The 18,148-nt window shown below is 33.6% G+C and overlaps 1 protein-coding gene across 1 annotated transcript; it reads right to left on the bottom strand.

Moving 5' to 3' along the window:
• Nucleotides 1-4,670: 4,670 nt before the first annotated feature.
• On the bottom strand, nt 4,671-6,580 carry LOC113696549 (bidirectional sugar transporter NEC1-like). The gene is made up of 6 exons (XM_072053517.1): nt 6,532-6,580; nt 6,110-6,146; nt 5,771-5,981; nt 5,281-5,442; nt 5,023-5,142; nt 4,671-4,904 (listed from the first exon to the last, which is right to left on the bottom strand). Exons 1-6 carry the CDS (start codon nt 6,578-6,580, stop codon nt 4,671-4,673), a joined length of 813 nt encoding a protein of 270 aa, XP_071909618.1.
• Between the last annotated feature and the right edge of the window lie 11,568 nt (nt 6,581-18,148).

Raw genomic sequence — 18,148 nt, 5'->3', positions numbered from 1 at the left:
GCCACAGACTCATAAATGGAAGCCAAGAGAAATCAAGCAAATTATCAGGTTAAAGACATGTAAGCGAGTAAAAATGTGTGTGGTGATGAGGTAGGTTGGTTTAAGAGAAAAATACTAGTAAAAGACCAGATGGGTCCTCATCCAAAGCGAACTCACAAAACAAGTTATTGGCATGGGGTATTTGTCAGCCAAGTAGGGTGAGCACAACTCAGTTAAATCCCAAAAATTAATGGAAATGAATTCAACCAAAAGTTTGAATTGGGTTATTCAATATTAAATTTAGAGTTCATATAGATTAAATATTTTTATAAGTGTTTTTCAAAAATTATACTGTAACACTATGTTTGAAAAACTCTATTGTAGAATTATACAAGTGGGTCATATGATCAGGCAGGGATAAATAGAATGGAAAGGGGAAAGGGTGGGGGAAAGGGAAAGTGGCATGGGAAAGGGAAAAATGGAGGTGGTGAGGGGAAGGAGAGACGAAAAGAGGAGGAAGGGAGGTCGTGGCATGGAGCAATGGTAGGGGTAGTGGTAGACGAAGAAAAGATGGTAAATTTTTTTTTTCTATTATTATTTTTATTTATAATTATTTTTTGATGTTTTTTATTAGTGTTTTTGGGTATTTTTGGGGTGTTTTGAGGTGTGTTAGTGTAGACTTATATGTGAAAAACTAGTATATGAACAATAGTCTAATCCAAGGAGAGTTTTTTGACAACTACAATTCGATAGCAGTTTCAGTTTTTTAAATTCGAGTTTGAGTGAAAATAAAAATTCACTTTTGCTATTGGTAAGTGTAGGGTTTTAAACCTGTAATCTCTTATTTACAATTTCTCTCACCTTACCACTTAACTCAACCTTCCATCTTCATCATTTAACTTTAAAAAAAAAAATCCTTATATGCATATGTTACTACATGCTTTCCATTTTAACTAATTAACTAAAAACCGAATGCATTTAGAGAAAATTAATCCATTTTTGCTAATGTGTAATTGAATGTTTGCCATTTCAATTAACCCAAAATAGAATTGAATATTGAGCTAAGTTTTATTCATAATTTAATTCCATAAAAATAAATTAAATTTTGAAATCTTTTTTTAATAAAACAAAAGCCAATATTTGATTTTTGGTATATGGGACGAGTTAATTCATTAAGCGGTCAAATTTGATCACTTTAACTACCCAAAGACCCAATTGAAACAATCTACCTTTTATCTATTGGCGTGTGTTTTTTTATAACAAAATAGCATAATTTTATTAATCATGATATCAAATCTACAACAAGTGCAGAACTAATAAAAGATGAAGGAGAGTTTCTCTGTATATAAGAATTTAAAATATTAACAGCATATTTAGCAAGGTTATAAGCAGGAACATTAAATGATATAGGAATTCATGAAGCTTCCCAACACATAAATCTTGACAAAAGACAATGGCATCATCAATCAACAAATCACATAATGAATCATTAGATTCCAAATGGTCCAACATTTTGATGACCTTTCGTGAATTTCTTTCCAAAACAATCTTATTGAAACGCAAATCATGTAGTAATTGATTAGCATGTTTGGCCGTGTATGATTCAACTACATTTGGTTCCAATATCCTAAGAATTTTTTTTGGAAAGTCCAGCAATAAAGCTTCCTTTATCATCCATAAACACAACTCCATCAAAGTTTGCCTTAACAAAACCCGTATTGGGTCGTATCTAATGAGATATTGATAATCTTGATTGGATAGAGGTAGGCGTATTGAACTTATCTTTGGAATTTGCTTCATGAAATTTATTAGGAATGCTATAGACAGGGAGACCAAACTAAGAGGATCTCTATAAGGCCTATTAAAAATCACTCCATTCTGATTATTCCACAAATTCCAAAGAATAACACCCACCAATTCCATCTCTTTGGTTGATAGTCGAAAGGAAGGTTGGAAAGCCAAGATTTGATCTAATTAATCGAATGCAGTTGAATTTTCAGACTTAAGAAACTAAGCGCCATGATTGCATAGCTACAGGACAAGTCAAGAAGGTATGATCAATATCATCAACTGGATGAGACATAAAGGGCATGAAGTCCCTCAATGAAGCCCTTTAGTATTGAGTTTAGTGTTGGTTGGTAGTACATCTTTACATGGCCTCCATAAGAAAATTTTAATTTTCTCAGGAACATTTAAGTGCTAAAGCTGAGACCAAACACTTTGCTTTAAAGTGGTACTACTTGATGGTAAATTCTCCCTTTTAGAAGATCACTGATTGATCAAGTGATACCCACTCTTCACAGTAAAAGATCCATTCTTTGAAAAGTGCCAGATTAGCTTATCCCTATTGCGAGCATCTCCAACTGGAATGCTTTGAATTAATTCAATCTCCTCAGGCCAAAAAATCTCCGGCAATAAGTCAACTTGCCAAGTCTTTCATTCATAATCTATGAGCCAATTAACAGTGGAATTCTTAGGTAATCTAGTAGACCGTGACACGATTTGAAAAAGTTGATGGCCACGGAAGCCATCTATCTTTCCAGATCTTGATAGAATGGCCAGAACCAATTTGCCATCTGCTTTCTGCTTCAATATACTTCCTGACCTCAAATAATCCGCGCTAAGACCAGGAAGGCCGAGATCCTTCTTAATCTTGAAAGAAATTAGTATTGGGAAAATATTTAGCTTTATATACCCGATGAAGTAGGCTAGATGGTTGTGTAGCAATACGCTGGTCTTGCATAGACAACAATGTGAGATTTAAAGTCTTAAACTACCTGAAACCCATTCCTCCATCTTCTTTTCTATTGCAAACTTTATCCGAACTAACCCAGTGCATTGGTCTAGCCTCATTTCCATCACCCTAACAAAAATTGCTCATCATTGATTGGATATCCATCAACAAAGAATCTAGAAATTTGAAACAAGACATTGAATATGTGGGAATTGCTTGAACTGCTACTTTTAACAAAATTTCTTTTCCCGCATTCGATAATCAGTGTTCATTCCATCCTTGAATTCGTTGCCAAATTCTGTCCTTGATAGAAGGGAATACCTCACATTTGGAGTGTCCAATGATGGTGGGAAGACCAAGATATTTTTCATGTGCGACCATTTCTTTAATATTTAGGAACTAAGTAATATCTTGTCAAGTTGACAAATCTGTGTTACTACTGAAAACCATAGCTGATTTCTCAAGATTGATCTCTTGCCCAGAAGCCTCCTTATACAGCCACAAGATATCTTGAATATGTCGTGCTTCTTGTAGTGTCGATTTGCCATCTAACAACGTATTGTCTGCAAATAATAAATGAGAAAGCTGGGGGTCACTCTGTCCTGACAATTTACCACAAGCCTCAGCTTTTTGTAATAGACAAGAAAAAGCCTATGCACATATAAGATATAAGAAATAAATATGGAGAAATTGGATAACCTTGTCTAATGCCCCGCTAAGGTTGTAGATAACTAGATTGAACACCTTTGGTGTGTGTTTTTAATTGGTGTGTTATGCCCTAATCTTTTATTTCTTATGGAATTAAAAGCAATCCTAAGCAGGTTATTAGCACCCAAAGCTACAATTCATTAATATTTAAACTACTTAAGAGAAATTGAAAACGAGATTCTCCCTAAGATTATGATGATGAACACAAAGTTTATCTGAGCATTCAACTTAATTAAAGTCCCACAACAAGCAATTGAATGGATTATCAGAATTAAACTTTTGGTGCACTTGACTCAAAATTTCTACGTATGCCAAAGATAAGGAAGGCCATGAATGAGAGAAAGGAACCAAGCAAAATCAAAAGATTTAGGGTGTGTTTGATAAAATTGAGATTTGAAAATCAAAATTTGAAATTTGAAATCTGAATCTATTAAATTATTAAATTGCTAAGTACTAAATCTAATACATTTAAATGTATATCACTTTAAGTGACAAGTGAATAGTTTATCACTTATTTTTAGGAGTAAGTTTTGCAAAGAAAATTCAATGCCACTTAATTAATTCAGATGTTCTTTATTTTTTGTTATTAAACATGTTTGAAAATGTTAAGATCTGAACCCATTAAATTTAAGTGATGAATTAAGTTACAAATAGAGTCTTAGTAATTTCCAAACAAAAGTGATTAAAATTCTTTGATAATACATTAACAAACACCGGAACAAATCAAGCAGGACACAATCCCCTTCTTTAGAAACAGGTGTTACAAAATCTCAAAAAGAAAAATAAGAAGATTCAAGGGTTTGCTTTGCTAGGCCTAACTTTAGATTATAAAGGATAATTTTGAAGTATAATCATTGTTAAAGGATATTTCATTGAGTTTATTACGGTAACGTTATAATTTTGAAGTAAAATAACTTATTACAAGATATTTCATTGAATTATAATCATTTGTTTCAAGATATTTTATTGCTTCTACTACTTGATTAAAATCCATAGAAATCTAGATCTTCCATTATAGTCAGCGGAGCTGATCTCATCCAACATTAAATTAGTAGAACACAATTGACATTGGGCGACTCACATGCGACCTTATCAATAGCTTTTTAGATCAGACAAAGGTTACAAAACATATTCTATCTAGATTGCATTATTTCTCAAACTCAATGCTACTATTTTATGAGAAACATGCATATGTTGAATCTATTGATACGTTAATAAGTGTAGTCTTGTTTCTAAGATTTGCTGTCTATTACACGTTTCCCATCTCTATATCCTGAGGTTTATGGGCAGCAGCGGATTTAGGCTTCTCAATTGAGCTAAATTTCTTGTCTTCAACACCTTCTATATTCATTTGAATGCCTTCCTTCTGTTCCATAGCCCCTTCAAGCTTTGTGTTTATTTCACCGTCCTTTTTTGCATCCTTGTAAATGAAGTAGAGAATCATTTGAACAATTCCAAATAAGAAGCCCATTACATTTGGTACCTGAATCATCGATAGAGGACAAAATTAGTCCTTGGAATTTAAGTTTTTGCTTCAAAACAATTGGAATATATTTTCCCTTTTCTCAATGATTAATCTTCATGAACCGCTGTATACTTACAGCAATGTAGTAATCCCTTACGAAGAATCCGTAGAAAAACCAAGATGTGGCACAAAGTGTGAGGAAAAACGACAAGGTGAATGGCATGTATTCGACACTCTTGGTTCGTATTACTTGCGCCTGCAACAGCAAAAATCAAGGAGAAACGTTACCAATGGAAGAAACAGGAGCAAGAAAATTCAGAACGGCGATCTCATATTGGTTTTTTCTCGCTTGGAGGATTGAGAGACTTTATAGAAAGATGATGCAGAGGATTACCATGATGCTCAGGGGAGCAGCAAATACAGCCAGGTTGATTACAGCACAAAACCATCCTACGAGTGATACTCGCTTTGCACCTTTTGCAAGTGCAAGAGAAACAGCAACGATGACACCTAAACATCCTATGTTGAAAAAACCTAGCAACTTCAATGTAAACATCTGCAAATGCAGCAAGATAATTTTTTAGCCAAAGACAGCTTACAATAATAATAGTAGCTAGAATATTAGAGAGTTTCAATATAAATACTAAGAAAGGCAGATCATGACATATTGTCTTGTTAAACATGATATCCTAATAGATTCTCTCATAACTCGTTTTTCTTTAATATGTTTACAATTAGTCTATTGCTGATCAGGGGGGGGGGGGGAAAGAAACTTATTCTACTAACAAAGTTTTACACAAAAGAATTTCGATATATAGTCTAGAATCTGATTTCTTGTGATATATTGAGGAGTGGAGGAAGTAGTGAGAAAGAATTTGATTTACCTTAGACGTCTTGGGTGCATATAGTACGTACATGGATAGGTAAATTGTTTCAATGATGCATCCAATAGCATTAATAGTGACGATCAACAAGGCATTTGTCTTGAGAAAGGCGTAATACAGCAACAGTGATGCACTGAAAAGTGCTACCACATATGGTATAGATTGAAACCCTTCAGATGTCTTTTTCTTGTAAATGGTGTAGAACGTCGGCCTGCAAGAAACGAAAACAAGGAATTTGCATGTATTTTTAAATAGACCATGATCTACACGTATATGTAGTTTTAATTCCATAACTAAAATCTATTAGGAAAGTGAGATAGTATTAAAACTAAAGCTTACAGCGGAGCAAGGAACACCAAGAATGATATGATATTACCTGTGGAAAACTCAAAGTTAGATAGCCAAACTGTAATCTCACATTAAATCACATATTCTACGAGAAATATTGCACAAGAGTTCTTATAGCTTATTAGCATTGTATGCTCGCCAAACTGCTCATCAGATGAATGGCTATCACCTTTCTTGCCATTGAATTACTAGAGGTGAGTATATTGTTGCCTGTTCTAGTTTGCTTTAGTATTTTTTATAACTTCATCAGATCCATTCAAGAAAATGATAAAATACCTTTATTTGATAGCTAGTTTAAAATTCATTGTTTAACTTTTAGTTCCCCAACAAGTGTGTTTGGGTGAATCAAAGCTACAAAAAAAAAACATAAATTTGCATAAATGATTGCAAGAAACGTATAACTTTGTCTGTACCCAGAAGGCCAAAAATGAGGGCCAAGACTTGAGCGCTTAAAACTGCCATTTGTAAGAGGATCAAATTGCTCTTGGTGGTCTCCTTGCCCTAGAATGCCGGTTTACAGTACAAACTACCAAGGAGACTTGAAGAAACTACCCCGCACCTCAATCCTATATATAGTAGTAAGAGCAAGGTAGCTAGAAAAGTTGGGTGAGGACATTTGTAGTGAATGGTGATGTTTGGCAATAGTACACTGCATGAACGACCTTGTATGGTGCCTTTGTCATGTAGTAGCGTGGTGTAAAATCTCTAGCATTTTATTAGAGTGGGAACAATACTTCAATCTCTTGATGGTGTGACCAATTTGTTTTACATGTCTAAGATATATATATATATATATATATATATAACAGACACAAACTTTTTCATTATCGCTTTAAAGTGTAAAAGGTACAACAAAAGCATACAAAGTTTCTGAAAACACTGATTGTCAGCCTGAATCTTTAGATTCTTATTATTTTTTTGGGGAACTATTGTGGTTGGGTTGAGGGAGTAGGGGCGCCATACGTGGTTGCCTTCACACACAGTGGAAAACTTACTTAACAGATTGTAATTCATTCTTGAAGAGTATCGAACTTATTGTAATTCATTACAAATAACTAGTACAACTTTGTTACAGGAAAGTAAAAATTCAAGTACTATTCGCATGAACAGTACATGAGCCAAGATTTTACACGATCATATCAAGTCATACTTTATTTTTTTATTTTGGATTTTAGATCAGATCTGCCTTTCTTGGTGATCGGGTACGGGGGTGGATCTACTACATTGATACACAATAGTCAGCATATTTTTGCTTTTATATATCTTTCCTTCTGCATGGCAAAAATTTCAGATTTCAAGGGCTTATATAATTAGGAAGTTTACCTAAAAATGTTACACCAACGAGATGATAGATGATATTTGTGACTCCAACAATGGCTTCTGCCACTCTAATCTAATCTTTTATTTCTTGAAGAAAGGTCTAGTGCTGCAGGATTAGTTTGAAGTTGGAATATAATTTGTCATAAAGGTCTCACTTAGGAAACTATGTGGTGTTTATAGTGTAAGTAGGGATTTCTAATTGGGATCTCTCGCTTACACTTTCTTCCCGTGTATCATCTAACATATTCCTCTCTAAAACAGCTTGTAGTGGTCCAGTGCAAAAAATGCATAGAGTAACGCATGCATCAAGCACATTTAGCCCAAAATATCTCTATATGAAGTATATTAATTAGAAATTGTCGACTTGAAAGAGAAACGATGAAACTTCAACAGCCACGACTTCTGTCTCCATGGCTTGAACTTTACTAAATAGTGGGAAAAAAAAATGGGACAATTATCACTTTGCAATCTTCAAAGCGTAAGAATTATGACAATCCGAACTCAAATGTTTAGTTATATATTTCTGTCACCATGCGCTGACTAGGATAACATTCACTTTTTACCACAAAAATTAAAACTTGATACTCGTTTGTCCCCTCCCAAGTTTTAAGATTAGGCAAAATTTCTCAATTATGGATATATTGACTGTTTACTAGGTTAACCAAAAACAATTATACACCTACTATTTTAACAAACTATATTCAAGAGCATATGGTGCTTTATGCATCGTTAAGGATACTAGAGTTAAGCAAATTTGGTCCCTAAAGTTTATGATTTTAGGCACATTTAGAACAACTATAGGAAATTCAAGAATGCTTAATAGTCAACATCAAATTGCTATTAGTCAACAACTTTGAATTTGCACCTTTTGTCTCCAATATTTTGATTTTCAATCATCACATTCTCCTAAATTTTAAATAGTGATGTTAAGGGTTTTAGGATGAAATGAGATGCAAATTAATTTGAAATTATATTAAATGGAAAATAAAAATTCTAATTAAATTTTTTATTTTGCTTTTATTTAATTTATTCATGCCACTAATATCTCATGTACTTGTTCTCTTTGCATTTTAATAAGTTATCATTGAGTTTAAAATGAACTCAGTTTCATAAATTATTTGAATAATTAAATGATTATCATGATACATGGATATTAAAATAAATATTTTGACACTATAGTAATAGAACGTTAGATTTTAATTGGTAAGAAAGACAACAAAAAAGAAACCAACAATTTTCCAAAACTTCCTGAAGACACTTTATATTGGCATTTATATAAATATCACAATAGTTAACTACAAGAATTCGAGGCCAATATGCACAAAATAAACCGGAAGTTATGTAGTAGTAATTGTACTAAACTTGAGACTAACAATGCAAAAAAGAATAAGTATATGAGATATTAGTGGTATGAATAAATGAAATAAAAAATAAAAAACAGAAAAATATATTTAATTAGAATTCTTATTACCTATTTAGTACAATTTCATTGTAATTTGCATCTCATTTCATTTTATAACTCTTAATATCACTATTTAAAATTTAGGAGAATATAATGATTCAAAATCAAAATATTGGGAATCAAAAGTGCAAATTCAAAGTTGTTGACTATCTGCAATATGATGTTGATTGTTAATCATTCTTGAATTTTGTTAGTTGCCCTAAGTGTGCCTAAAATCATAAACTTTAAGGACTAGATTTGCTTTAGATGAAACACATTAGGGACTAATTTTGGACACAGACCAAACATTGGAGACCAAAATTGCATTCTCTCTAAAGCAAACACGTTTTCTATTATTTAATTTCCTTAAAAGTTTCTCTCCTTCATTATGGTGATTCAATGTTCGTGTTTATTATATCTTTTTATTTTTATTTTTATTGCACTTAAGTGAATGATTCCTATACGAATTATGATGACACTATAAGGTCAACACATAAAATAATGTTAAAATCTTTAGTTTTTAAAGAGTAATTTTGTTATTTTTTAGATTGTACAAGTTGTTTGAAGGGTAGTGTTATCAATTTGAAGTCAATAAAATTAGTCAATGATTAAGTATTTAAACAAAACTATAATGAAGGGCTGATACAGCTTATTTCAAACTTGGAGGGGATATAGATGTTAAATCAAAATTAGTGGGTAAAGTGAAGATTATCATACATGTAATTGGCCTAAAAGTATCATTTAAAACCATGTTCATAAGTTGAGGGACCTAATAAACGCTTCTAATGAGTTGATGGACTAAATAGAAAGACGGGTATGAGTTAAAGAACCATCTATGTGAGTTACCCGAAATTTTCATCAGCAATAAAGGTATAGACTTTAGACATTTTTAGTCTTAATTTAGACTTTAGATTGAAATGTTTCACCATCATGATGGTTTGACAATAAAAGCTGGCACTATGTGATACCTAAAGTGCGACCCTAACATCTAATTTTGCCTTGAGATCCAAGCATCAATATGAATGACACCAACTAATTTGTCGCATTTGTGATTGTGATTATGACATATAGTTGCCTAAACTTATCGGACAGAACCAAAAGCCCTAAAATCAACCTTCCTCCTCAAGCACTTGAAGGACATGAACATCAATGTTACATTAGCTTAACATTAGATTTTTTAAAGGTGCCCGTCACAGATAGAATCCCAATGCTTCCATGGTAGTATCCTCACCGTCCCAGAAAGAAGAAACCAATTAGGAAGCTGAAAAAGTATCTTGTGGGCATTTGTTTAGCCAAAAAGTCTACCAAGAAAGAAAAAACAAACATCTAACCAAGCAAGAAAATGTTTGCCAAGAATACCTTGCACTTCATTATGTTTCGACTGGACTCGTCAGAAATCTTCAAGTTTCACGGGCTTGTGCCAAATTTCTGCTGGGATTCTCCATATATGCCTGAAATGGAAACATCTTGCCTTTCTTCTCACCAGTTTTGCTTATGCAACTGTAGAGCAAGTTGCATGATGGACGCGAGGAGAAATCCGTCTGTAGCAGGTACTCTCTCACTACTTTACGGCACGTCAAGAACCGGCTTCATGGTCTAAAATGCACAAAGATCCGCGCGCACGAGAGGAGAACTAGAGCTGCAAATGAATCGAGTCTATCGCAAGCAACTCGAATTTGACACGAACCGATCAAGTCAAACTCGAGTTCGAACTCGAGTTTAAAATACTACGATCGTTAACTCGCGAGTTGGTTCGAACTCGATTACATATTTTATTTTTTATTTTAATAATAAAATTATATATCTATCCCTAATATTTTATTATTTGTTAAGAAAAATTATTATTTTATTTATTTTTTTTAAAAAAAATAATTATTCTATTTATTTTTTTAGCTGGAGTTCGAGTTTCATAAATTTAAGTTGAGATTCGACTCGATTAAGTCAAATCTCGATTCGACTCGATTCATTTGCATCCCTAGGAAGAACTAGCGGATGACTTGGACTAAAAATTATAAACAAAGAATAAAAAATAGTGGCTGGCAGTGGAAGGAGCATGTAAAACAACAGTACAAAACAACTCCGAAGTGCAAATTGTTGTGGGATATCCTTGCAATTTACAAGAGGGACTGAAGTTGCAATAACCTTGTGGGCAAATGCAATATTGACAAATCAATAGAAAATTGTACGTTATTAAATATTGGATATGTGTGTCAGTATACATGACCACCTAGTTGACAACATATTGAATTTATAATTGATATTGAAATACAAATTTATTGGTGATCAAAGTCCACCTGAGAATAAAAATTATTGTAAATACACGTATTCTGCTCTTTAAATTATATATATATTTTTTTGTCAAATCTTAGCCTTGAACGCTTCAGGAACTCCTCCACATTGGACAGCCTTTGTCTTGTCCATTATAGTTCGGACGCATGCTCACTTCCTATAGTGGGAAGTTCCTACTATAGACCCATCCGCCGTATGAGGGCAGAAAACTTATACCGACTTTTCTATGTATGATTGCGTAACTTGTCACGTCCCTTCATGTAAAAATCCAAACATGTGATGATGTGTATGATTGTGTACGTAACTTGTCACGTCTGAAAATCCAAACATGTGAGATTCCTCTGTATGAGTGTATGTTGTATAAAACATCGTCTAGAAAATTAAGGATCATAGTAAGTGAGGGTTCTTAATCTTTTCTTTTTTGCTACTGAAAATTTTGAGTGAATTCGATTTCGATTATCACCACGATACAGAGATTCTTACACGTCACTCATCAATATAGTTCTGATCACATCGATAATTAGACTCGATAACACGATCTTTTATAAAAAAGTAGTCCGTCCTTGAAAATTGAGACAACTTGTGTTGACACCAAGTTCGTATTCTTCAAGTCGCTTTCAATGAGCATTAGATAAGACAAGATTTATAGTATTATGGGTATGTCAGGTGGATTGCCCTGGTAGGGTTTCATGCACCATAAAGGCAAACGAAAGTTAAATTTTGTAATTTTCTTAAAACTGGACAGATTTTTTAGGAGAATCATGTAGACAACTTTCTTGACCTTTCCTACCGACCACCGAAATCTAGCATCCATACCAGTTATGATGAGGTCAACCATTCCAATGTTTATGGAGTTGCTTTAAAAACTTGGACCTAAATCATGAATTTAGGCATTTCTTATCAATCTAATGTGGAATTCGGTGTGATTATGAATTCGTTATTCATTTCCTTGTAAAAGAAATTGAAAAAAAAAATAAATTCTGAGGTGCCTTTTGGGTTGTGTACGAAAAATTACTATATCTAACTTTGGAATTCTAGCAAGGACGCTGTAATTTTAAAAGTTATAGACATATTTTGAACCATCTAAAACTTTAACTAAAATCGGGTACACTGTGTACTTTAACTAAAACTTCATTCACGAAGGACAAATTACTGCAACATTTTGCATACTTCTGAATATCAAGCGAAATTAGGAACAAAAATAGAGATGCTGTTTTTGAAAGCTTATTATTTTCCGATGATTATACAACAACAAGTTCTTCTTCATCATCTAATCCTTCCCTTTGGAACCATCAAATTCATCGCAAACAAAACCAATCGAAATCATCAAGATTATCAGCAGGTGGATGCATGTACTTTTGTTTTTAAAGATAGATAAAACAAGAGAAGCAAGAATGTTGGAGAATTGGTGAAAAGGGCACGCCCTTAATGCTTAATCATAAACCCTGTTAGGCCTAGTGCCAGTCTAGCATGACAAGATACAAGTTACAAACAGCTGCACAAACACAACTTGTGTATTTTTTTTTTTTGAATGATTTACAATTTTTTATGTGCAGGTTATAGCAAAACAAAGCCTGTTTTTTTATACCAAAACAAAGCCTACTTAAAAGTTTCGCCCGGGGTCGCTGCGTGGGGCTGTGGCGCACTCCTCCGGTTTGGTGTGCTGGCTCGGATCCTAAGGGTTCGAATCGGGGCATGTTCCGGGTTATCAAAAAAAAAAAAAAAACCTACTTAAAAGTTTTCTACAATTTTTCGTGCAACATTAGGACATGTACATATTTCCTGTAAAACAGCTTCGAATTTTAACTACTCCTATTTATTCTAATCTTTTTATCTTTCACGTGTTTTCCAATTTTATACTCTATAAAAGGTATTTAAGGGACAGTGAATTTCCCAACACAAGTTTCGTGGCTTTAGAGGTTTTTGGGCCTATCTAATCTGTAATATATACAGCTTGAAATTTTTAATTATGTAACAATCAGATTTTAATATACTATGAAAATTTCTTGTAAAAATTTTTTTTTTTTGAGATTTAAGTATTATGCCAAGTTCCCATTGAGGTTTTTATAACTACACGATTAGCGTAATAGAACATCAAGGATGAGATTTTTGTTGTTAATTCATGTGAGAAAACCGTCTCTTGCTATGATCATTTTCTAGATGATGCTTTATACAACACAAGTGTTAGAAAGAACATAGAATTTATTTAGAGAAAAATATAGGAAATATTTGAAAGAATAGTATTATGAAGTCAATTTATTACTATTTTATATTTGGATAACTTCATTATTTGTAAAAAGTTAATAATTAACTTAATAAATGTTAGAAGTTTTAATATCGTATTGGTGCTTAATTGGAGTGTGGATTTAATATGGAAGGGTGTGGATTTTGTTCCTCCCTATAAATAATAACTAATAACTAATAACTAAAGTCAAGTTGTGAAATAAGGCTAGCGCTTTTATTTTCGGCCACATTCTAGATGTTTTTCATCAAAAAGATTCGCTTTGGATCAAATGGGTGCAATCTTATTTGCTTAAGGATTGTGATTTTTTGGAGCGTTGATCCCAAGCCTAATGATTCTTGGAATTTAACTAAATTACTTGAAACTTAGGGCTTGCTAAACGGTGTATTCAGATGATTATAGTTAATAGTAAGTTTATGGTCCTGTTTAATAACCCAATTCAACACTTAAATTTAATAAATTTGTACCTTAATATCTCCAACATGTTTGATAACAAAAAATAGAACGTTTTTAATTAATTGAGTGACTTTGAATTATTTAGGCCAAAACTTACTTAAAACAATAAGTGATACGTTGTTCACTTATCATTTAATGCAGAATACTCTCAAATATTAAGATTTTAATGTTTAACAATTCAATAACTTAACAGATTTAATTTTTAGCTTTATCTCTTTGTGGCATGACTGGTGGCAGCATCAAGGACCACTTTACTCCTCTTGCATTCTATATTTGTTTAGCAGCAAGTCAGCAGGACTAAACCTAAAGTTGATAGTATCATTGAGAATGATGGCCGAAAATGGACTTGTTGCAGGAAATTAAGAAGTGAGGCCTTGCAGCAGATACGGGCTGCTGCTCCATTCTTCAGAAACTAACTAACGAGCCCTTTTCAGTTTAGTGAGGTTCCTGTAACTTTTACAATATTTCATGTAAATTCATACAATTCTGGTGATAATCATGAATTTTACTCCAATTGAGTTGTATGAACTAGGGGTGGGCAAAATTACCCGCTAATCCGAAAACCCGTCATATCCTATTCGATCCGATTCGAACATTAGAATATTCAATTTTTATTATTTGATTGAGTCAAAAGAGGATTGGGTACCCGCTAAGATGCGGGGCGGGTTAGGGTCACATAATTAAAAATTTGTGGGTACCCGATCCGTCCCGCATTTATATATTTTTTATTTTTATACACACACTATAAAATAATAATTTAGAACTAAATAAGTAATTTTATTGAACAAATTACATGACAAATATGAGATATTATAGTTTATTTATAAGATTCATTTGTAGAGGTCATGATCTTATATTTTATAGAAAAAAGTTTTAATTAATGTGGAACATATATATGTTAAAAATTGTGCTACTTATTTCAAATTTTTATTGATTTTGAATTCTTTTAATTTTTTGCATTTATCTTATATTCTCTTCACATGCTTGTTTCTTGGTGGGAAATCTTTTTTAGAAAAAATTTTTATTAAATCAAATGAATGTGTAAAATATAAAATTAAATTGGTACAAATTATTTTTTAAAAAAATTAAATGATAAATGGAGTGGGACGGGTACCCGCTGACCCGACCCTATCTCAGCGAGTACCCGATGTGGGGCGGGTAAGGGTCAAAAACTGGCTGACCCGCAAAGTGCGGGTCAGATCAGCCAAATGGTGAATGGGGCGGGTACCGACCCGCGCCCACCCCTAGTATGAACCGACAAATTTCATGATTATACTCAATATTGTAAGAATTAAGACCATGGGTATTTCATGTCTGGATCTACATGGATTCTCCTGATTCTGTTTTTGGGTACCAGGTATGATTCAAAGATTCGGTCGAGCCATCACGGGAATGGAGCTCTCCGATGCAATACCGGTACGAGATAACTCTAAAATAATGAACTACCGAAAAACTCGATCGAGACGTCTCCGAAACAGATAGAAATAGCCGAATTGCTCCGAGTCATCTTGAATTAACTCAAATTTTTATTATTTTTGCTAATTTTTTAATATTATTTACAATTTTTAAAATATTAAATGTTTCAAAATTTGCATATCGTCGAGACTGTGACCGATATATTGAAATCGATGTGAAACGGTCCAAACCACGACTGCGACTTTAAACTATGGTACGAGGTAAGCAAGGAGTGTATTTCACCAAATCCGCTTCAGCTCAACCACTGTGTTGAGACATGCTTTCATACTATTGCTTGTAGGACAGTTTAGCTACTAAAGATAGGCTTTTGTGATGGGAAATGGATGTAGAACCAATGTTTTAATTCTGTTATTTACCTCCTGAACCTTTATCGGTCTCACTTATTTTTCTACTGTCCATACTATTGCTTGTCCTCCTTGCCATCGCAAGGACACTGAACCACACAAATCCTAACTTAAAATGGACCTTCATTGAAACACTGGTACATCTCAGTCTCAATAATTTCACTGGAACATAGATGGCGTGTTATGCAGTAATTACATCTGCGAAAGCAGCAGCTTCAAGCTTGATGAAATCAACTGCAATAACATGTTTTAAATGATGATTAAATGAAGAAACTAATAAATTAAACAGTCTCAGACATGAGGTTCCTTGGTACAAACAAATGATTTGCACAACTCAGGAAGGTTAAGCAAGACCAGATAGATGCATAACTTACCTATTCTAAGGTCATTCATCAATCAGGAGGGAACAAAAACAAAAACAAATGCTAGAAAGCATCAATCAATCATATTTCCTAGAATGCAGTCTAAAACTATGGCTCCCTGATAGGGTGCATTTTAGTAGGATATTTTGGGCATTATTTCATAATTGTTTGACTAAATATTTCATTAATTGGGTGGATTCTATTTAGATATGATTTTGGTGCTAATTGCAGGAATTTATACTGAAAGGTGCTTAAAAGTAAAATCCAGAGGATTTGTCGTACGTGGGGCACTTCAAGCAATGGGGCCCGCTTGAGAAGCTGAAGAAATTAAATTGTAAGAGACTTTATTTTATTTTATTTTTAGGGAGTTTTGTTTTCTTTGAATATCAGTTTTTGGATAAGAGGAAATCCCTTCCTCCATTTTCGGGGGACTACTTGTTTTAGGGGATTTTCGTTTGGCTTAGGTTTAACTTCCACTTCTGCTTTTGATTTCGGTGGGCCGTAGCTTTGTAAAGAAGGCAGATGACAAAAGCCATTATTGTTGACTTTTGAAAATCAACTCTTCATGCTTGAATTGACCAAATTGAGAAATCAAGCAAAAACCTTTCTCGTATGTTTGTGAGCAATTAGGATGCCAGCCGCCATTGTGGACCTTTGACTTTGCTTTTCACTTGATCTCGACCGAAATTGGAAGACAACATCAGACCATCGTATTCATATGCTTTTGAGAACAATTGGAAGCAATCAAATTCCCTGCGCTTTTCTCTTGTTGTTGATCGGAACTGGGAGAAGTGATTTGAAAACGTTTCCAAACTCCACACGCGCGGCTTGTTCTCTAATTATGGGGAACTAAACCCCTCATTCTAGTCAAGGGGGCAACTGACGAATTGGTTCAACAACTACTGTGAGATCTAAACCATTTTTAATTATTTTCTTCATTTATTGATATTTATATGGTTCCTGCTTTTAATTGCTATAGTCTTGTATATGATTGGTTAGTGCGCAATAATTAATTATTCATATAGTTTATTTTGCTAACTAGGGGTAATTGAATCCGTAATTGTTCGTTATCTCTGCCTTAGTAGCAACTGCCGTAATTGGGTTTATGTCAGGGGAACATACGATCTAGTTTAAACAAACCCTCGTAGCGTGTTTGTTAGTTAGAATTGGACCTTTCTAATTATTAATGCAAGTTAGAAATTAAATCCTACGGTCATATCTAAGGTTGTTTTTGGGTTAGAGAAATAGCTAACGGTCGTACCTTAGCTATCGATAAATTAAGGAAGGGTTAGTTGTTTATCGCGTGCATGACAACTATAACTAATCTATTAATAAAAATTGGAATTTTCTATGAATCGATTATCAGTGCATGAATCATTTCTGAAGTGTACCATTGGCTAGAGTTTCTCTTAATTATTTCTCTTAGTTAATTATTTGCTGCAGTTAAATTATCTAGTTAGCTCTTGATTCTAAAACCCCCCTATTAATCTTGAGTTGAAAAGAAACGAATTTCTCGCTAGTTCCTGAGGAGACGACCCTGTTTGCCATTATCTACTAGTTAGTGAATTCAATTAAATAATTAATTCAGGTATATCGGATTAAGCAAATTTTTCGAGAACAGAGTGAATCAAATAACCCATTGCACACCTAGAGTCCCTACTCCAGTACTTAGAATTGATTATTGACTGTTTTTAGTAGTAGTTAGGTTTTATTTATTATTATTGTACAGGTTCGGCACTTGTCAATTTTTGGCACCGTTGTTGGGGATTGGCGTTTGAAATATTTATTTCTTTTTGAGTTCAATTTTTTTTTCTTTTCCTTGGTATTTTTGCTAGTTTATGTCCCTTTTTTCTCGCACAAGTAAATTGATATACGACCTTGAGGTTGAGAAGACAGCGCATAGGGGAAGGCAAGAGACTAAGAGACGGAAAGAAGAGCATTTATCTACTGCAAACGAGTCAGTAGAAGACGAATTTAGCATGGCCAACACCCAAACATTAAGGGAGTTGGCTGCTCCGGAGTTGACTCACTAGTGCTTGTGCATCACATTCCCCACTTTGGCTGAGAATACCGTCTTCGAGATGAAGTCGGGGTTGATTC

This window comes from Coffea arabica, chromosome 6c (assembly GCF_036785885.1).
Source record: "Coffea arabica cultivar ET-39 chromosome 6c, Coffea Arabica ET-39 HiFi, whole genome shotgun sequence".
NCBI lineage: Eukaryota > Viridiplantae > Streptophyta > Magnoliopsida > Gentianales > Rubiaceae > Coffea > Coffea arabica.
This window is presented reverse-complemented; position numbering and strand designations above follow the sequence as displayed.